Below are 23,163 nucleotides of genomic sequence, written 5' to 3' on the forward strand. Positions count from 1 at the left end.
CTTGGTTCGGTAATTCTCAATCTACATGAAGATATGTGGCCTCGAAATTCAGGCAGGTCTGTATAAGTACGGACATGACACCTTTGAATGAAGTAACCCCTTTATATATTTTGACTTCACGAAGGCGTTCTCCATATATGGTTATGCGGGAGAATACTCGATTGTGACACATGAATTCTGCATAGAAGGCTTCTGTTTGCGGACACGAAGTTAAGTTGAGCCATGGGTAGTGTAACACACATCACAAGTAGGGGTGTCAATGAGTCAGAGTTTACCCAGACCTGACCCATACCAAAACCTATAGGTTTCGGGTATGGTGATAAATAAGAAAAGTTGATTAAAAGCTGGGTTCGGACCTTGTCCGATTAATACATAGAGCTAGGTACAGTTTATGAAATTTTATACCGGACTTGGGCCCAACCCGAGTTTCGAGCAAGACTCATATTTTTCAATGTAAAAATGATAAAAAATATTATTCTACTGAGTATGACCCGAGTTCGGTTCATGTAGTTCTTATTGGGTCCAGGTATGATTTCTCTTATAGTGGATTCGATTAAACCTGGGTCCGAACCCGATGCCATACCCCCAAAATGGGGATCACGCCTGGTTCCACCGGTTAGGAACCAAACCTGACAGGTTAACACCCCTAATCAGAAGTATCGTACCTCACGCGGCCAGCACACATGGTTGTCGCTTAAGGCAGCCCCCCGACTCTTACCCTCTCTCTTTTCAACTCATTCGGACCCACTGAAGTCATTATGGGACGTGGAATTGGAAAAGTCTTTCTTTGGAAAAAAAATTAAATAAAAAGAATGGGAAAAATTCAAACTTAGATTTTTTTTTTTTTGGAGAGAAAAAAAATCTGAACGAGCTTTCTTCAAACCGTGGACAATTTAAACCTGCCAGTCGATGTATAGTATTCTCCAATTCATATTTCATGGTTCAAGCTCAAAGAAGGTTTCGTTTCTAGCAAAGCCGATTCCCTGATCACGCTGATGATCTCCCGAACAGAGCAGAGATGCGTGATCCTGTTTGGAGGCGGGAACTCGAATTGGCGATCTTCCTGCTGTCTTCCATTCACGTACTTAGCAGCAACGAGTACATCCACAGCCGCTGCACCAACACCGCCAATTACACCGTGGGAAGCACGTTCCATCAAAACCTGAAGAGCGTCTTCAGCGCTTTGACATCCAATGCGTCGCTCTATGGTTACGCCAACACCACAGCTGGTCTTGATGCAGAACGAGTCTATGGCCTGGTCCAATGCAGGGGCGACGTCTTCGGCGAGGACTGCCGGAATTGCGTCCAGAACTCCACCGTCCAAGTGGTCAATTACTGCCCCAACGCGGTGGATGCCATCATATGGTACGACCGCTGCCAGTTACGCTACTCCAACAAGAACTTCATCGGCAATCTTAACTACGACGATAGCGGTGACTGGTTCTGGCAATATAAGAAGCCAAAAAATCAATCTCTGCTGGAGAACAAGTTGGCTTCTCTGCTAAGCAATCTCACCTCGAAAGCGACCGATGCTTCTTCTTCGGGGCTCATGTTTGCTACGGGGGAAGGCGAGTACACGGACCTTCAGAGGCTCTATGGTTTGGTACAGTGCACGAATGACATGACGAGGAGCTACTGCAAGGCCTGTTTGAGAAGTGCCGTCTCGGATCTTCCGAGAGGTGCGGAGGGCGCTGAACTTGTGATGGGGAATTGCCGTGTGAGGTTCGACACCAAGCTCTTTTATACTTCCCCACCGAGCCCTCCCATAGCTGCAGCAAGTCCCCCCAACACTACAACGCCATTATCGAGCCCTCCCAACGCCACAGCAGGTCTCTCTCTCTCTCTCTCGTCTTGAATTATGGATCTGCACCAATCCATGACCTAATCCAAAAATATTTTGATGACAGTATAATGGAATTTCCAGTCCAATTTTGTATTTTTTCCCTTTTGTACCGGTTAAGGTTTTATCCCATTAATCATTTTTGTAGCTTCTTTCTTTTGAGAGTTGGGTATGATGGTTTCTAGTGTAAAGGAGATTAGGGTTTTGAAAGCTTTGTATCTTGCCTTTGTATTTGCATTTGCTAGTAGATTTCTTGATCCTCTTTCATCCGTTAAAGTAGGTTTGAGTGCCGAAACACATAAATGTCGAGTCTTCTCTTATTTTTTTCTTCCCTTTATCATGTGGTTTGCTTCCTTCCGATCGTGGCTTGCATAACACACACTCTCTCCTAATGTTGAGAATCACTTCATGCAGGGAACTCAGGCAGAAGGCTTCTCGTCATCATAATTCCAATCTTTGCTTCTGTGGTGGTGCTCGCGTTCATCATCACGATGTGCATCTCGTACCGACAGAAAAGGAAGAGGCAAAGTGCAGCAACAGCCCGAGATCGGTACTCTCTGGTCGACAGGAGGGACATGGGGTTTTACACTAATGAACTTGATGAGCGAGGCGGTTTTTCCCCAGTTAACCAGAAAAAAATGGGGCGAGATTGGAAGGAAGAGGAAGCAATATTGGGAAAAGCTCCACGGGACGGTATGCAAATTAAGATGTTGCAGCAGAGGGCGGCTGGGTGTGATACCTCTTGCTAGCACAGTCTCTGGAGTAGATCCAGCGGGCAACACAAAATCACAGAAAATCGCTGCCCGCCATGTAGCATTTTTTTTTCTTCACATGCGGCGACTCTGTGTTTGTGTTTACACACACCAGTGATTTTCTGTGTTTTGCGTGGCCAGAGCACTTTGTCACCACGCTTCGATCTAATATAGGGGCTGTAACATACTTATGATGGCTTGACCGATGTTCATTCTCAAGATTAATCGCTCTTTGAGACACTCTTTGGCAGATAAGGCATGATTTATCCTAATGATAATTACATATGAATGAAGAACTAATAATTCAAATGTTCATTGTAGGTGAGAGTAGAACGGGAGCCACCGATGCACTAATATTTGACTTGGCCACTATTAAAACTGCCACCGGAAATTTTTCTCCAGCAAATAAGCTTGGGCAAGGTGGATTTGGTCCAGTTTACAAGGTAGCCTCTCTACTTCCATTTCCATTTCTCTACAGGGTTGACTGAATTTACTGGGGATGTGAGTTTATCGATATTACGGTGTGAACTGTGAAGGACACATGATGAAACTGTAAATTCACCATGTATATATATATATATATATATATATATATATATATATATATATATATATATATATATATATATATAGAACCTTGTAGATGTGTTCAACATGCTCAATTTAGTGGGATATTAACCTTGTATCATGTTTTTTCCAAAAAAAAAAATTGGGTAAAAAAATTGGTGCATTTTACAAGGGTTGATTTTTTCATCACCCAAAAAACCTATACACATGTCACACCCCGGCGATTCAAAAGGTGGTTACCACTAAAAATAACATTTAGATCACATCTATGTAGGGATGTCTATGGGTAGGATGTAAGCCGATATCCAACCCGAATATGAATATGATTAGTCAAATTCGTTAGCCAACTCCAGATTCCATTAGAAATCAGATTCGCATTCGGTATTAATTTTTTTATTGAAATCCGAATCCAAAATCAATTATAACCCGAATCCACTTAAGAGTAAATATCAGGTTTTAGATTAGTCGGATCGAGATTCGGTCTAATATTTTTTTCATCCAACTCTGAATCTGAATCCAAATCTGATTAGGTCAGATCCTATTAATATAAATTCGGTAATGCTTAGATCCAACCCCTTGACATCCCTATATTTACAGGGAAGCTTGGATAAAAAAAATTGGAAGTTAATAAATCGTGTGTATATATATATATATATATATGTGTGTGTGTGTGTGTTAATATTTGCTCCTGTCAATTGTAGGCATAATTGACTTAGAAAATGGGCGGAACCCCCTTGTTTGTTTGTTTTTCTTACATCTAGCACCCTATATGTGGTCCACATGTTTTATTTAGTTAGTGCGAACGGATTAGATCAGATCGCTGGAATCTGACCTGTACACAGATTTTTTTCGGTCATCAAAAAATCAATGGCAAAGAAGGCATCAAATTTTCTTGACAATTAAAAACATGTTTTTCATAGAAAAAACACAATCCAATAGTTGATTTCAACTAAATTGAGTATGCTGAACACATCTATAAGGTTAGATTGTGTCAAAAGAACTCCCATAGTGAGATTCAAACTGGATAATAGGTACAATAGATTATAGCCAATATATATATATATATATATATAGAGAGAGAGAGAGAGAGAGAGGTGGTCAACCTACCTATTCAACACTTCAAAATTTGTCTGTATATATATATTTTTGGAAAGTCTAATGGTCAAAAGCCTGCAAATGGACTCTTGGTTCAAACTTTTTGTTATGTAAGTAGGAATTTTCAAGGATTTAAAAATCAATGGAATTGAAATTTTTGAAATTTTCTATGTTATAAAATCCTACTTAAGATTTGATCCAAAAGTTTATTTGTAAGTTTCTCACCATGGAAATCACATCGGTAGGGTCAGATTTGCCAACGAAAACCATAAATTCATTTTGAAGGGGAGGACAGGTGGGTGAACCGTATAAATATCAAGAGTAATTGGTCAGCCCTCAGTAATTTGAGTATGGACCTGGTACGGACCATATTATTTTTTAATGTCTTACTCTATGCTTTCTATAGTTGATTTGGCAGACAAGAGTTTTTAGACGAGGAACTTATGTTAAGCTCTGTTTCTAAAAGAATCTAAAAGTCATCTGCACCAAAGTATTTTTATTAAAAAAAAAACAGGTTTTCAGATTGAAATAACTTTATCAAAAGCACGTTTTCTAGAAAAATGAATGATCATGGATCCGCAGAAAATTCCTGCAAACTATGAGTTTTTGAAGTGGTCCATACCGAATCCATACTATATACATAAGGACAAAGAAGGCAGACCAATTACTTATCAAAATGGAGGAACAGGACGGAGCATAAAATAAGATGTCACAAAAAAATTATTGAAAAATTATCTCCAGAGAACATAAACGAGCAGAGCAGAAACAGAGCCTAATTAGAACTAGAAACTAGCATCCATATGCTACGACTATGAAGCTCATAACACATGAATTCTGCTGTTCTGACCCCATCTATCTACGCGTCGCCACTGGAACTATGGTGCAAACCCTGTATATATTTTGCTTCATATCACTGAGATTCTTTGTCATGGATTTGGTGCCAGGGAAAACTACCAGATGGACAAGAAATAGCGGTAAAAAGACTGCTACAAGGCTCATGTCAAGGAGCAAGGGAGTTTGACAATGAGGTGCAGTCAATAGTAAAACTCCAACATAGGAACCTCGTCCGGCTTTTGGGTGGTTGCTCGGAAGGAGAAGAAAAGATTCTCGTTTATGAGTACGTACCCAATACAAGCCTAAACAACTTCCTCTTTGGTAAGCAATTTAATTATATCCACTTGGTTGCTTTTAACGGTTGCATGCAAAATATTTTCTGATCTTCAGAGAGAGAGAGAGCTCTTTTCTCTATGCATGAAGGAAAGTTGGTAATGTTGGATCCTCGGGTAATGTTTGCTACCCTCATGGGTAAGGAACCCCTTAACCTTCACAGTTTAGCAGAAACTGACCTTTGGATCGTGCTTTTCTGACCTACATGTCAGATTTTAGAGCTTTGAAAAGTTAAGCCGCCTACCATGAACCAAATTTTCAAACCTCATAAAAATATATTTTTATATCAAAAAAACTGTAGCTGAGTGCATCCATATATTTTTATGTCAAAAAAACTGTTATAAGGTTAGATTTGGTCAAAACAACCCCCGTGGAATCAAACTTGGATCAGATTTTCGGGTATGGTATTAGGTCATGACCTGGGTCTAATTGAGTCTATTATAAAAGAAATCATACCCAGACCCGATTAGAACTACATGAATCAAACCCGGTAAAACCCTATTTTTTTATCATTTTTATATTAAAAAAATTATGGGTCTTAATAAGAACTCAGGTTGGGTCCGGGTCTGGTATAAAATTTTGCAAACTATACTCGGATCCATGTATTAATCAGACCTGGGTCCAGATCCGAGCCCTAATCAGTTCTTATTTATCGGAAACTATAGGGTTTGGTTCGGGTCGGGTCTGGATAAACCAGGCCCGTTGACATCCCTTACCCATGAGGGCAGCAAATGCTATCCAAAAAGCAAAAGGTTAAAATTTTCACATCATCCATGAGATGGTGCCTCAAGAACTGTTTTCGTTCATTTTCCATGGGCATGTTCACTATTCTCGCGGCCTTATCTTTTCATTCTTATGGATTCACCTGTGACTTCTATCTAATCGAGGATACTAAATTGTGGAAATGTTGCATATTAAGGAGATCCAACGAAACGAATGCAACTGGACTGGAGAACACGTTATAAGATTATCAATGGAATAGCAAGGGGGCTTCTCTACCTTCATGAGGATTCTCGGCTCAGGATTGTTCACAGGGATCTCAAGGCAAGCAACATTCTATTAGATGAGGATATGAATCCAAAGATCTCCGACTTCGGAACTGCAAAGATTTTTGACACGGATCAAACTCAGGCAAATACAGCAGAAATTATTGGAACACAGTAAGTTGGTTAATGCTCAGTACTGATGTTCTTCAAAACATCTGCTAGAGAAAAGAAACAATTAATTAGAAAAAAGAAGTGAATGATCAGAAAGCGCACATTTAACATAGGAAATAATGATACGGGTAGTTTCATTAGAAAAAACAAAAAAGAGGATACATGAAGTTGGCAATCATTTAAATTGACAAGGAGCTAGTTTTTATGTCTGAAAAAAAAGATAAGGAGCTGAATGTTTAATTGGAAAACAATCTCTCTTCAATTAATCACATTACTAAAAGTTCTCAACAATGTTGTTAATCCTAACAGATGGTTCATATTGGATTATACCAGTCTTAGACAAAGGAGATGTGCATGTGTTTTTTTGAGCTGCCAACAATAACATTATTTTTTCTTGCAGTGGATATATGGCACCTGAGTATGTTCTAGAGGGGCGGATTTCAGTTAAGTCAGATGTTTTCAGCTTTGGTGTTCTGCTATTAGAGATCATATGCGGTCATCGAAAAAGTTCTTTCAATGAACCAGAGACTGATGAAAACCTATTAAACTATGTAAGTGTTGGATTTAGGTCGTTTGCTTTTACTGCAATAGTTATTGGATTTCATTTTGGACATCAAGGTCATATTCAGATAATTGCATCATCTTAAATTATATGGAACATGCTGCTAGCACTTAAAATACAAACGTAGATTAGGTTGTCTAACTGACCTATCATGCTTGAAGACTAGCTCCACGGAAGTATGGTGGCACTACCACAACTGTAAAAGCCAAGAAGGAAACCTAGAACTCAAGCAGAAACTGTGGCATGCTACCACATTCACCAAAACAGGGATATTTGGGGAATAGCCAGAAACAAAATGGAGATTTTGTAGAAAAAGTTTGCATGACTTAACAGCACATGGTTGTTCAGGCTTCAAACACAATGGCTTTGCCATGAAAGTCTTCATAAAATCAGATGCTGATTGGTTTTTATAGATAAAATCAGATTTATAATTTCATATGTAAGCAACCCAATTAAGAGTTTTTCTTGGAGCAGGTGCATATATAAGCACAAGTGCATGAATGCAGGTAAAATTGTTTGGTCTGATCTGGTTCTAGGACATGCGTTCATTGGGTTTTGGATATAGTAGGATCTTGTTTTTACCAGACTCGTTTTTATCAAGATGCACAAGGTAAGTCTGACTCGATCTTATCATGTCACACGATTCAAAACTGGTCCAAAGGGTAGCACAAACCAGAATATGGTATCCATAACTTAATTGCCAAAGAATGCAATTATGTAGCAAGGACTCTACCTAGCTAGATTTGGTTGTGTTTCAAGATTGCATAAGGAAAGAGGCAGGATTTGTATCCTTTTACAACTGTTCCTGGAAGGGTTCTGCTTAACCACAGATTGATTATAAGGATACAAAAGGAACAAAAAAAGAAATGTCTCTAATGTTTGATGCCAATGCTAACCGTAAATTCATAAGTAAAAGCCTGTATTGCTAAAAAAAATCAGGAATGAAGAAAAGAAAGGAGATTTTTAGTAAATTAAATTTGCTTCAACTAAAACTAGTTGATTGTTATGTGCAGACTTGGAGACTTTGGAAGGAGGATAGGGCTATAGAAATAATGGATCAGGTACTGGTTGGAGCATGCGAAAAAGGTGAAGTGCAGAAATGTGTTCATATCGGCCTTCTTTGTGTGCAAGAGGATGCAGCAAGTAGACCAAAGATGTCCAAGGTTGTTGTCATGCTTGAAGGCAACTTGGGGACTCTGCCATCCATTCTGCCCCCTGATTCTATCACCAAAAACAGATTAAGCAGGGTGGACTCCAAATCGACCCAGACCACTTCAACAAAAAGTGAGGACAATTCTACAGGCAGTGGTTCAAAGCCTTGGTCCAACCCTAGCTCTATCATTGCATCCGTAGGAGGTCGGTAGAGATGTTTATTCTCAAGTCAGAGAAAATGGTGCATTTTAGGCTCATTGAGTGTTGTAGACATTATAAAACATTTCCTTTGGATGGGTTGACGTGAATTTATATGTTTGTTTGTCTTGAATATAGCTTGAAAACTTATCACAGGTAGAGATTGTGCATGGAGCCTCTTATATTGTTTCATTCATTCCTGTATTTATGAAGTTTGTTTGCAAGTATTTTTTTGAAAAGGAATAGCTAAATATCAACATATAAGAAGCATTAGGCACAACAGTGAAGATGCTGGATGATGAGAAATCACCTAGCAAAGTAGCATCCGAACAACAGCATGATAGCAAAGAAAATTTTACCACTAGAACATATGAACAAAGCATGAAACAGAGCCAAAATATCTCATCTCGATCAGCACTGTCGACTGGTGCATGCCAATTCCCAATAAATTTTGAACTTGTCTAGTGTTGGTGAGCAGAATGAAGAATCTGAAAATTCTGAAACTAAACTTAGCTGATCTTATTCCCAAAATGGTGCTCGAAGAGCCTGTATGTGCAGAGTTTAGGAGCAGTCCAATAAAAGGTGCAGGAACTGACTATGTACCACGCTTAACGAATCTCTGGTCTCATTGAATCCGTATACCCTGCATTAAAACCCACACATGGAAGTGAAAATAATGATGTGGCTATGCTAATAGAATCAAGTCGGGTCCCTGCTTTACCCAACTTCAGAAATTGTGTTGTGAGTGCCTTGAATTTTGGACCTGTTCTGATAAATGAATCAATATGAAAATATTTCAGAGACCGTATAATAGAATTTTTCGATGACGTTGATGGTGGTCACGGAGGGCTTGGGCCTAAGCCCGGAAGTTTTGAATAGAAGGAAGCTGCTCACTCATAATCAAAATTCAGACTATTTAAAATTTTCAAGATAGTCAACTATGGCGAACACTACAAAAGCACTATACTAACATGAGATGACTGTTTGAATGTTAGGTTTTAAGTAAAGGACTTATCTTCATTCACTAGATATCCAACAAACGAGATCAAGCATGGTTTTTTTATTTTATGTTTTATTTTTTCTTTAATAATTCTAAGCACGAATTTGAGCTTACAGATGAAAAAAATTTCAAGAAACCAGAACCAATCCAACTCTATTATTTAGTCTCTAGTCCCATCAGAAACACCATAAAAGAACTCAAGGAAGAACGAAAGCAACTTCCCGTAAACCAAAGAACAAGAACCGACGATCACCAAGAACAAACAGTACCGAAATTTACAGACTACCGAGAAAAAAAAAAACGAAATTTACAATAACCAAGAACAAACAGAGATTCAAGCACTCGATACTATAGAAAGACAACTCAACCGACGATCAAAGAACCATAATGAAATTTAGTAGGTGTTCGTTAATATCGCAGAAAAACTCGCGTAGTTACGATCGTGGAGGAACGGGGGAACGGAAAGAGGGTTACTTGCGGCAGCGAACGGAAGAACGAGAGAGAGAAAGGGAGATAGAAAGAGGGAGAGAGCAGGGGCAAGGCTCGGCTGAGAGAGAGGAGAGGTCGACGATGGAGATGGACGGAGAAAAAGAGGGCCGACGATGGGGGGCAAGGGTTCCGTTGAGAGAGAGGAGGCCGGTGACGGTGGTGGCCAGATAGAGTGGGCCGGTGACGGTGGTGGCCAGATTGGGTGGGCCAGCGACGGGGGCAAGGGCTCGGTTGAGAGAGAGGAGACCAACGATGGAGGTGGCAGGAGAGAGAGGACCGGTAACGGCGACGGTGGTGGCCGGCGATGGGAGACCTGGGCTGAGGGTTTGGGAATGCTGAGAGAATGAGAGAGAATCTCGTGTAAGGGAACCCGATCCCCACCTAATACAATATGAACCGTCCGATCTGAGTTGATCGGACGGCCCTCCGTGGTTCAATCGTTTTACAGGGTTTTCTGATTTACATATTCATGAATCTATATATATCTATTTATATCTATAATCATTAAATTGTGAAAACTAGAATATGAGAACTCGAAATCTATTCATATCTATATATATTCATGGATCTATATATATCAGATCTATATATATCTATGCATTTCCAATACTTCTTTGCATATTTAACCATGTGAATAGAATCAACCGAATCGTGTGTTTTTTATGGAAAAAATATGATTTTTGAATGCTTAAATATTTATGAAGATTATCAGCCATTGGTTTCAAAGCTTTGAAAAATCTTATTTATGGATCAAAATCGGATGATTTAAAAGCACGTTCTTATAAAACCAAGCATGCAGGTCATATCTGTACGGTTAGATAAAAAACAAAAAATTCATAAAAATCGTGATTTACACATTAGTTCTTATATTTTCAGTTTTCATATTTTAGTGATTATATATATATATATATATATATATATACACACGAGAACTGAGCCAATTTTTCGTTTTGCCCCATAATTTTGAAGTATTTTATAATAAATCTGAACGCTGGCCCTACGGTTTGTAGCTTGTACAATCTGACGGCGGAACAAGTGAAGCAGCATTGCACAGACTTATTATAAAACCTCAGCACAAGACATGAAATGTGGCCTTTTTATCATCCAAAAATAACTAGTGGGTCTCACATTACAATGACAGGTGACACTTGGTGGCGATATTATATATGAAACATTTTACGTGATCTGATGGTGATTCTCAATTGTTTTCAACCGGACAACAAATCTCCCAATTTCTTTTCAATTAGTGATTTGATATCCATCCCTTGATCCACCAGGATGAGCCGTGGATAATCACCATCAATGGTGATTTCCAATGTCATCTCACCCCGCAGTTGACCCCTTCTCTTCATCAGGATGCTTGTATTTCCCTGATTATCCAGAAAACAGGGACAAATTTGGATAAAACGTTGTGCTTTTATCTAGAACCTGCACTAGTTGTGGTTGGTAGGAGATGTCAGTGCACGTCTCTTTGTGGTAGGAAGTTGCAGGTTCAAACCCCAGAATAATAAGTAGTGGGCTTGCCTTTCAAAAAAAGCAAAGAAACCTGCACTAGGTTTTTTTCTTTTATTTTTTACAAGGCTCCGACACAGGAGTTCCTTGACATCATTGGTGGTCGGACTTAGTTGGCTTTGCTTTTAACGATGGGAACCGCAGAAATTGCGATTAATAACGTCAAATCACACGCCATTTCATGGGGCCCACAGTATATGAACGCGAGCCCCATTCAAATGAATGCCATGTGATGGGTGTTATGACATCAGTTATGAGATAGCTGGTGTAGGCATCCCCTCTCACCTGCCCCAATGTGACTCGTAACACAGTGAGTTCCACACTGATGCCATGAGCATTGTCGCTGCAATTAGCCCTTTGGATCCGAGCATTATTTGCAGCTAATTATCTTCAATTGTACAGCATGATATCTTAATCGAAGCACCATCTGTGGATCGAGTACTTGCTGAGCTAGACTTTGATCCAAGTCAATACTGCCAAACCCTAACTTACAAATAAATGCAGTTAATGCTGGTAAATGAGCCAAATGAACTGAACAGAGGGTGCTCAAACTGGGCCTGGTTTTATGGTAAGCTGGTCCAAGCTTGAGCTTAAACAAGCCAAACTTAGGTTGACTCATTAAAAAATATATATACAGTTTTCAGAATTGAAAATAATTGTTTCAACTTCAAACCATTAATTAAGCCAAGCTCAAATTGGCTCATTTAGATAATAAATGCATAATTCGAAAGCTGTAAGTAATGGGATTTGATCACTAAATTTCTCTCTTGCAAACCACAGTTCAATCATCTATACTCTGTGATAGTAAATATATGTAAAATATATTCGTTACTAGTTAACAAGCCTATGAGCCAAATTAACACCCATTGTTCATGTTCAGCTTGCTGGGATTATTTAACAAGTTCAAGTGAGTACTTTATGAGTCAAACACAAGCCAAACTATGAGCAGCTTGTCTCATTTTACCAGCCTTAGGCTCAGCTGGCGCTTTTGGAAATCAAGTGCATGTACCTAGCTTGTAAGCTGATGCTTTGGGAAATCATATGCCTACTACACATTAGAAACGAAACTTTTACCCCTCATTTCAAAAGTGAACCTCACTTCTTGGAATTCCCAATACAAGCTGCACCTTTCCTGAAAACAACCAAATAGAGAGCTACGCCAACGTCCATCATCTTGAGCAATACGAATTTTCTGTTTTTCCTTATTGTCCTTAGAAAATGAAAAATACTTCTTTATCCTCATAAGAAAGAAAATGGCCAACATAGTGAAGGCTCTATTGTACTTTCACTTTAGATATAAACCCCAGTTAATCGCTAATAAAAAAGTAAGTCTATGTTTGGCAGTTTACACACAAACATATTCCTATATCCGGAAATTCAGAAGGCCCATTTTTGAAATTAGATGCAAGAAGACGTTGGCCCCTAAATGAAACTTTTCCTTTACAGATACGATGTATAATTTTTGTAAGAGAATAAAAAACAAATTTCTTCATACACACACATAGAGAGAGAGAGAGCCTAAAGAGGATCAACATTATCACTCATTAAGATCAACAAAATGTTGAACCCATGAACAAAACAAAATAGAAAAACAAAACTAAAATATAGAAAAACAAAAGCAAAAGAAAAGAAAAAGAAACTTCAGCCAGCTAGCAACAAACAACAAAGCCAAGCTCAACCAAGATCCTCTGGATAAGAAGGAACCACCGATGAGTAAACGTTGTTCAGACAGAAGGAGAGGTCTCTAAGATGCATACGTAGAGTCGCGTATACATCAACCAAGATTTTATGGACAAGATTATTAAGGATGACCGGAATTTTTCTTCGAAATTTTTTTGTCTTGTGTGAAGCCTGATGTTATTAACATGTTTGATGAGTTCTATCGCAACTCTAGATTGTCTATTCAAACCCACTTGGCAATTATTTCTTTAATTATGAAAGATGATGCTGCAACTGATATCTCTAGGTTTCGCCCGATTTCTGTTATGAGTGCCCTTTATCGGATGATTGTCAATGTGTTGGCTAATAGGTTGAAGGTCGTGGCTCACCAAATTTTTTTGAACTCTCAGTTTGCCTTTATCCACAATAAGATGATTCAACATTCATTCATCTTGGCCTCTGAAGTCATTCACTCCTTACATCTTAGTGATCAAGCCTATTTTTCTCTTAAATTAGATTTTCATAAAGCCTTTGATTCTGTGCATTGGCCCTTCTTATTTCAAATGTTATCCAATTTTGGCATTGGTCGTCATTTTTCTGGGTGAGTGAGGAAATTGGTCTCTAATGCTCAGGCCATGATTAAGATTAACGACACTAGAGGTGATCAGATCAAATTGGGGTGTGGGCTAAGGCAAGGCTGTCCTGTATCGCCTTTGTTGTTCAATGTCATTGCTGAGGGTCTCGTGGTGTTGCTCAAGCATGCTACGAAGAAGCGCCTGATAGATCCTCTAGATCTTCCAGATTTTTCGGATCATATTCTTATATATGCTGATAATATGATTATTTTTGGGCAAGCAAACGTGCAGCAAATGCTTAGATTCAAGCTTATTCTCCAGTTCTTTCTTTCTCTTTCTGGGCTTTCCTAAATGATAGCAAATGCTTTATTACTATGTTCAATGTTCAGTATTCTATGCTTGCAGCGGGTCAACGGATTTTCAATTGTGCAATCTCTGAGTTGCCGATGATGTATTTGGGCCTGTCGTTACAAGTCAAGCGCCTCTCTTCCGCTGCTTGGGCTCCAACTATTCAAAAAGTGAAAAACAAGCTTTTTTCGTGGCAAGCGTCTTATCTCTCCATTGCTGGCCGTCTGACTTTAATCAGACATGTTTTTTCTTCTATCACTGAATTCTTCATGTCAATGTTCGTGATGCTTGTGGGCGTGGAGAAACAAATTTGTCGTTTAATGACGGATTTTCTTTGGTCTGGGTGTCAGCTTAAGAGTAAGCGCCATTTGGTTGGTTGTCGAACGGTGGTGTTACCTAAGCGAATGGCTGGCTTAGGTGTTTTTGCTCTAAGACAGAAGAGTATTGCTCTTGTGGCCAAGCAATGTTGGATGGCCCATCAACCAGGTTCTCCTTGTGCTCGTTTGCTTCATGCTAAATATGGTGCTCCTGATTTATCTAATTTTCGTCATGGAACCCGGAGGCTGGCGTTCTCGCACTTGCGAAGCATGTGGCTGAGAGCCTTATCATCCTTCAGAGATCAAATTGGGGATGTAGGTAATTATGATCAGTGGTTACATTGGGTTATTGTACCAAATGGTGTGTTTCACACCCACAAAGTGTATAGATTGTTGCTCTCTCTAGGGGGGGATTGGTTTCCAGAGTGTGCGTTATGGGGTAAAGGCCCTACCCCAAGATCTCGGGTCTTGGCTTGGTTAATTTTGCATGATAGGGTTCAGACTCACAGTTATTTAAAGAAGTTGAGCTTTTAGTTTTCAAGTTGGTGTGTGTTGTGTCAAGCTGCTGAAGAAACTGCTTTTCATTTATTCTGGTTTTGCCCAATCTTCGTGGCCCTATTTAATAGCACGTGGAGATCTCCGATCGTAATTGTCAAAGAAGAGTCTTTTGCGCTTGATCTACTCATAAGCCCTGTTGAAATTAGACGTTGCTTACTACTTGGTGGTTTGTTTGGAGAGAGAGAGAGAGAGATATGCTTTCAGGACCACCTCTGATCTGCGACACATATTTGCGCACATGGGACAATAACTGAAACCAGCGAGATATGATCATCTATAATAATTCTCGCTTACTTCTCATCATCTCTCTTCCTGGCTCCTTTATCTTTTTCAAGTGCACACTATTCTGTGAAGATGGGAGTCATTGGAACGCTCAAATTTCTTCTTATTTCAGCAATTGTTCACCTCATCAAGGCCCAGCTCTACGACTACAGCTGCCCCAGCTCTGCTTCCTACACATCTAATAGCACCTTTGAGCATAACCTCAACCAGCTGCTTGCCTCTCTAACCAACAATTCTCTTACTGGTTTCTACAACACCACTGTTGGTCAGAAAACTGATCAAGTCTACGGCCTCATTCAATGTCGAGGCGACCTCTACGGTGATTCTTGTCAGGAATGTGCGTCTGAAGCATCCAGCCAGATTGCCAGATATTGCCCGCTGAAGAGATCAGCACTCGTATGGCTATACAAATGCTTGTTACGCTACTCTGATCAAAAGTTCTTTGGAGTCATTGACACCAATTACAGAACACCTCCTTCTTGCCATTTAAGCACGTCTACACCTCAACGATTCAGACAGTCTGTCATGTCATTGTTCAACATTCTCACTGCATTAGCTACTTCAAATTCGTCTACTGTCATGTATGCAGCAGGATACACCGGTTACACGGATACGATCAGGATATATGGCCTTGTGCAGTGCACAAGAGACATGACATTGAGCTCCTGCAATTCATGTTTAGCAAATTCCATCTCCAATATCTCCCGGTGTGTTGTACACACGTTTGGTTCTTCAGTACTGTCTGGAAACTGCATCATATGGTATGCAACAGACCCTTTCACCGGCAACCTGAGTGCGCCAATGACATCAATTCAACCACTACCACCACCACCACCACCACCACCACCACCACCTATGCGTCCCGCCAATCAAACAACCATGCCTGGAGCTCCTACAACGAACTCCTTTGATGCAAATGGTAAGTCTTCTCTTTTTACCATTTTTTAACTTTGTTTCCTACTTCATTAGAGAAGCACATATGAAACTCGTGTACTTGGTTATTTGTAACAATATTTAATATTGTGTTTTATGGGCAATGAAGGGTCCGGTAGAAACTCATCCAGAACTGTTATTACTGTTCTCTCCTTCTCGGTACCCGCTCTTCTTTTCCTGTGCATGATCTGCCTCATTTTGTTGAAGAGAAAGAGAAACATAAAGACAACCCAAGATGAGCCTAAAAAAGGTACTATAATCATGGTTTTATTTGATCAATGTCCATAACTTCTGACCTAGCAAAAGTTCAAAGGCTGAAACTGTCAGATAGGAAGGATGTTGCTTTCAATATTAATTGTGTGGTTGGGTCGATGAACCCACTTGGGCAGAGGAGTCTGTACCAGGGCAACTACTGTCCTTAACCGAATGTTAAACAGACGTAGAAATGCTCTGAGACCACATTGGCCCTCGAGCAGGGGTCTCCTGCGATGTGGTCTTCAGACAGGATCAGGTCAGGGATACCCCTGATGGATTACCATCAGGGTTGCCATACTATCAATGTGACAACGACATTCCAAACACCACTCCATATTGGCTGCATTCTAGATGGGCCCACAATTTTTTAAAAGCCGTTCATGCCCTAGATGAACGGCATCTAAACAATATAATATGGAGGATTGAAAACATGTACAGAAATAATGGATTTGGGCAATTCCTATATCGATGCTAGTCCACATCTAGATGAGAATGTGGATGAATCCTAGCCGTGGATTTGACAGCTAGGGTAGGATGGAAAGCATCCTATGCCAAATGATGGGACCCGTACTCGGTTTTTGGATCGTGTTTATGGCAAGGATGAACAGCATCCAAAGGACCCCTAACGGTAAGCCCCTCGGAGGTACTCCTGACCTGATCCACTCTCATCCGTCTGGCGTATCTTGGACTGAGCTGATTGGTATCTCACTAGCAGAGCTGCCCAAAATTCAATCCATTGATTATGTAATGTAGACCAATGCAAGTGGGCTAGCCAAGAATCAAATGCTTTCAAAATTTTAGGTGAGTTTTGAATCAATACAACTGGCCTTGCCGTAGAACAAAGGGAGGTAGCACTCTTTGGTACGACTGACATTTAATATGATGGGATGGATTTTTATGGGCAGAGGAGGATGAAATACAAAGCATGGAGGGCCTAATTTTCAACCTGGATTGTGTAAGAGTAGCTACTGACAACTTCTCCTTAGCAAATAAACTTGGAGAAGGAGGATTCGGTCCTGTCTATAAGGTAATTCCTGAATTCAAAGAATTAGGAATCCAAGTGGTCATGTGCACCTATCATGTGATATTTTTAGAATATTTTCAAAAACATCACAATAGTTTTCAAAATGACACACACACACACACACACACACACACTGAACATGACCCCAGCTGAGTGGCTAGGACCACTAGCTAGCCGTGTTAAACCAGGAGCCAGATAATATCTATTTTAACTTGGGCCTATACCCATAACAGGATCCAATTCAGTTTTATTAAGCTCAGATCCAAGTACATCTCAGGCGTCAAAGGTCAAAACGTATCATATTTTTCTTTCGTTTTTTCTTGTGAGAGAGCTAATTGTCTTGAGTTATTGTGTAGGGCAAGCTACCAGGTGGTGAGGACATTGCAGTGAAAAGGCTTTCTAAAAATTCTTTGCAAGGAACAACCCAGTTCAAGAATGAGGTACAACTGGTTGTGAAGCTTCAACATAGGAATTTGGTTAGGCTCCTTGGTTGTTGTCTGGAAGGAGAAGAAAAGATTCTTATATATGAATATGTGCCCAATACCAGTCTTGATAAGTTTCTATTTGGTAAGTGTATCCAAAGTTTCATTTTCCTATAATATGGATATTCTCTTCCATAGCATCACTTAAGCAATCCATTTGCCAAACTAAAGCTTTAATATATTAACGGAAACTGATATTTAGGGAGGGTTTGGATGCACCAGCTTATCCTAATTTTCCTCATAAATGGCTTCATCCGAACACCCCCTCTATGGTATCATCGTATCATATTTCCTATTTTTATAAGCAAGATATTATTTTTTAAAAAAATATTGCAACATAGTTACATAATAAGCTTCCCCTAAATCTGCATATCCCCAAAACACTGCTTTTACTTACACTGCTATGTAAACAAAGTGTCTGAGCTCTTGTGGTTATCGTGCATAGGGAATCAAGAGAAACGTGAGCAGCTAGACTGGGGGACTAGATTTAAAATCATTGTAGGAATTGCAAAGGGGCTTATGTACCTACATGAAGACTCCTGGCTCAGGATTATTCACAGGGATTTAAAAGCAAGCAACATCTTGCTAGATAAGGATATGAGCCCCAAAATCTCAGACTTTGGAATGGCCAAGCTTTTTGGCATGGACCAAACTCATGGGGATGCTAGTAGAATTGCTGGAACATTGTAAGTTTCCTTTTTTATTCTGTTTATTTTTGTTCTCAATTCGTGGTGTTAATTCAAGCCAATCAATGCACATGCATTGCGATGTTCTTGTTAATGAGTTTCTTTTACAGTGGATATATGTCACCAGAGTATGCGATGCAAGGTCGAATCTCTACCAAATCAGATGTTTTTAGCTTTGGAGTCCTACTGTTAGAGATTGTGAGTGGTAAAAGGAATGCTTCTTTTTTTCAGTTAGAGAATGTTCAAGATCTTATGGTCTACGTAAGTTGAAATTTTCCAAGTTGATGCTTAATTTCCATGAACTGTTGCATTTGGAATTTTGATTCATCAGAATACATTGTCCTTGACAACAATACCATGCAGACGTGGATTCTTTGGAGCGAAAACAGAGGACTAGAGTTGGTTGATCAACAAATAGCTGAATCCTGCCAAGCAAGTGAAGTATTGAGAAGCATTCATGTAGGATTATTGTGTGTTCAAGAAGATGCAACAGACAGACCAACAATGTCCCAAGTGGTTCTCATGCTTAGTAACACCTCAATAGCCATTCCACCACCTCTGGCCCCTGCATTTCTGGGGAAATACTCCCCGCAGGAAATGGTTACAAGCAAATTCGATTGTTGGTGTGAAAATGGGCTGACAATGAGTGAGCTAGATTGTCGATAGAGGTGATGTTCTATTCCACATTGAGCCATAGCCAAGACACATATATGGGATTAATGTAATGGAAATTGTATGAGTTTTCAAAGATACCAGGCTACCTGAAAAGGCAAACAGTGATTGCAAGGCAGGATGGCTAGATGAAAAAGATGAGGTTGGGTTTCACTGCTTGGTTTTGATTGGTAGAGCCAACAGTGATTACAAGGAAAGGTTGATAATTCAGCACATAAATCAAACGGAGTCATCCTCATGCCGTTCATCCATGGACAGAGTGAATTCTGTTTTGCACTCGACTTAAGCATACTCTAAAATTTTAACATCTAAATAGATCTTTCAATAAAAAATTATGTGTATTATAGCTTTTGGTTTTTGGTTCATGAAGAAAACATGAGTTTGCCTTTGCTATCTTTGCAACACTAATGAAACAATTCTCTTACAAAAATTAAAATATATATGAAGGGTGCATGCCAAATCTCTTATGTCAATACTCCATCTTACTAGCTGAACCCCAAAAGCATCCTATGCGATCAGTAATATATATCTCACCAATCAAATTGATTACAGAACAGATACAGTTACTACCCCCTGAACATTCATTATATAAAATTGTTAATGATGCAAAAGGTAATTGTAGCAGAAGAAAATCAACACTACCCAAATTTTCCTTAGCCAAACTAAACATCCTTGAGGAAAACAGAGATCAACTAATTCATACTTAAGTGCCAAGCTAAGGATCCTTGAGGAAAAGAGAGATATCTGTCATTGTTAGCAAGTGAACATGAGGTACTTCTTTCCATAACCCAACATGACAGAAAAAAGTCTAATTCTACATGGTGTTAACTAATTATAACCAAAGTACAAATACCACATAACTTCTTTTAAACCTTCATATATTAGATCATGGAAGAAACCACAACCTTTATCGTGGTTGTAGATCAGAAATAGTCAACCCCGTTGATTGTTGATTCTCCTCATCTCTTGAAGGAAGCTTTGTATGTTGATCAGACTCAACCAAGGCATCAAACATGACTGCTTCTGCTTGAAAAATATGTGGGACGTGAAGGTGTTGGAAGAATCATGGATGAATTTGCTAACATAACAACCATAGACATCGTTGGTCTATCTTTTGCAGATTCCTGTACGCACAGTAAGCCGATGAGAATGCATCTCAGTATTTGATTTTGGTGCCAGGGTTCATAAGTAGCTTGATCAAACAGATCTAGTGCCTTTTTTTTCTCTCCAAAGAGTCCACGCCTGGACAACATTATTGAAAATTGAGTTTGTAATCATGAACTGAACTTTCTAGCAAGAAAATCTTCCAAGAGCTTGAAATTCCTAGTCCATGTTGAACTTACATAGGTTAGAATGTCTTCAGCTAATTCTGATTGATAGAAAGCAGTGTTCTTTTGACCACTTATGATTTCTAACAACAAAACACCAAAGCTGAAACATCTGTCTTCACCGAAAGCCGGCCATTAATTGCATACTCTGGTGACATGTATCCACTGAAAAATGAAACTTGCTATATTAGCACTATAAAGCTTGATACTAAAAACGCTGCAAATCATACACAAAATTGATACTACGACTAATCTTTGGTAGCTTTTGCTACCTACATTCTTCATGTTTAATTAATTTAACATGAGTTTTCAGTTTAAGATTAGAAACCATTAAATAAAATCATTATAAACAGATTAAAGAGGAACATAGTTTGAAGGACCTTCTTCAAGTTTAGGAGCCCTTTGAGTGACAACAAAATTAAGTTTTGGGAACCACTTTTTCCCAAGATTTCATTTTCTTCCAAAACTTTACTAGGGACCAAATTTCTCTGTAATTCAATTCAGAACTTACCGTGTCCCAGCAGCATTCTCTATTGTAACATGTGTCTCTTCCACTTGAAAGTGCTTTGCCAGTCCGAAGTCTGAAATTTTGGGGTTCATGTATTCAACTAATAAAATGTTTCGCGGTTTGAGATCCTAATGAATAATCGTCAGTTGGGAATCTTCATGAAGATAAAGAAGCCCTCTCGCAATCCCATCTGTAGACGCTTTCCCCAACGCAGCTGTTCAAGTTTGGTTGGATCTGGTTTCAAGTGTATCAGAAAACCATATTTGAAATTACACCAAAATAAGAAAACTAAGGTGCAGAATGCTATAATTTTTTTTTAACAAGAAGACACAAGAACAACTTGATCATACAAGATTAACCAAAGTAAAACAATTAATGAAAGCAAAAAGAAAAAAGAAAAAAATCCTATAAAAAAAAGTAGAATTCAAAGTAACTGACCAAATAAATTTTTGTCAAGGCTTCCATTGGGCACGAATTCATAGACAAGTAATTGTTCCCCTCCTCGCAAGCAATAACCAAGAAGCCGAACCAAATTTCTATGGTGAAGCCTTGCAACCAACTTTACATCGTTCTTGAACTCGGCTGGTCCCTGCATAGATTTTCTTGACAACCTCTTCATTGTTATTTCTCTGCCATCTTGTAATGTGCCCTATGGAACAACCAACGTAACCAATATGCGAATTACATTAACTTTTGGGTTGTGCAGTCTTGACATAAATTACAAATGTTTTGAATAATTTGGTATCCATTATAACTTAATGAAGTTCTAAATGACAATAGATACTTAAGTCTGAATTTCTCTTTCTCCGGGAATATTTCCAAAATAACAAAGTTATGAGAGAATTACCTTATAGACAGTGCTTATTAAGTTTCAAAAAAATCATTGGTGGCAGCTTTTATACTGACCAGGTAAAAAACAGTGTGTTCCATCCCTTCCATTTCCTGCTCATCTGCACATACATGTCATATTATCATATCATGTTTCAAAAAATAAAAGAAAAGAAAAGACGTGTTCTAAGACCTTGTTAAATTTACCTGGAGCGTTACTTCTCTTTATTTTTTTAATAAATAAGAACAGGGAAACGGTGCACAGAAGAAACGCTGATGGAACCAAGATGGAGATGAGAGCAAGATCTCTTCTGGATCTGTGGGAGTCGGACCCTGCAAATGGGACCTTTTGAGTTCGAAAAGTGAAGAAAAGGAAGGGGTGCTTTGTTGTACATATATAGTGTCATTTTTGTTTTTCGTTTTGCTTTTTTCATTTTTTGACATCGGTTATGCTTTCTTTGAGTCGGTAGCTTACTGATCGTGAAAGTTGGTTGGATGTCATGTGGGATCGGGATCTGATTCACGTAGAATTATGAAAATCTCGTGAAAATATCGCCAAAGTCCTTTTGAGTAGGGATAGCAATGGACCGGGGCGGGGGACAAGGTTTCCACCCCCGCCCCCGCCCCGTCTCAAAATCTGAACCTCCATCCATGCACGGGGATGGATTTTAACCTCCACCCCCGCCTCCACCCCCGTTTCAAGTCCTCCATCCCCAGTCCAAACGGGGGCGAGGTGGGGCGGGCCCCGTTTCCCCTCGGTCTATAGTCATTCCTTGAAGGATTGGGGATGGGATGGGATGGGGCGGGGCGGGACAAGGTGGGGATTGAGACGGGGATGGGATGGGGCGGGGGAAAGCGTAAGTCCATCCCCGCCTCCATACCGGCATGGGGATAGATTTTAACCTTCATCCCGGCCTCCATCCCCGTTTCATGCCCTTCATCCCCGGTCCAAACGGGGTGAGGCGGGGCGGGGCCCCGTTATCCCCGGGTCCATTGCCATCCCTACTTTTGAGTAGGGGTGTCCATGGGTCATCTTTGACCTGGACCCGACCCATACCAAACCTTATAGGAACAAGGTTTGGTGACTAATAGTAAGGTCTATAATCAGGGGTGGACCCAAAGGGTCTGATTAATATATGGAGCCAGGTATGGTTTGCGAAATTTCATACCAGACCTGCAGGAACAGACTGAAGTTCCAACTAAGATCCTCGAATTTT

General features: G+C 39.7%; 1 protein-coding gene across 1 annotated transcript; it reads left to right on the forward strand.

The window, feature by feature from the left end:
* Positions 1–837: 837 nt before the first annotated feature.
* LOC149844417 (uncharacterized) lies at positions 838–19,657 on the forward strand. The gene is made up of 14 exons (XM_089997150.1): positions 838–1,829; positions 2,255–2,533; positions 2,914–3,035; positions 5,199–5,409; positions 6,341–6,581; positions 6,979–7,129; positions 8,154–8,496; positions 15,256–16,149; positions 16,273–16,413; positions 17,324–17,445; positions 17,799–18,009; positions 18,370–18,610; positions 18,721–18,871; positions 18,974–19,657. The coding sequence occupies exons 1-14, from the start codon at positions 1,019–1,021 to the stop codon at positions 19,274–19,276; spliced, it is 4,221 nt and encodes a 1,406-aa protein (XP_089853276.1). The 5' UTR covers positions 838–1,018; the 3' UTR covers positions 19,277–19,657.
* The last annotated feature ends 3,506 nt before the right edge of the window (positions 19,658–23,163 follow it).

Source organism: Nuphar pumila, chromosome 2 (genome assembly GCF_984573655.1).
Source record: "Nuphar pumila chromosome 2, dmNupPumi1.hap1.1, whole genome shotgun sequence".
Lineage (NCBI taxonomy): Eukaryota > Viridiplantae > Streptophyta > Magnoliopsida > Nymphaeales > Nymphaeaceae > Nuphar > Nuphar pumila.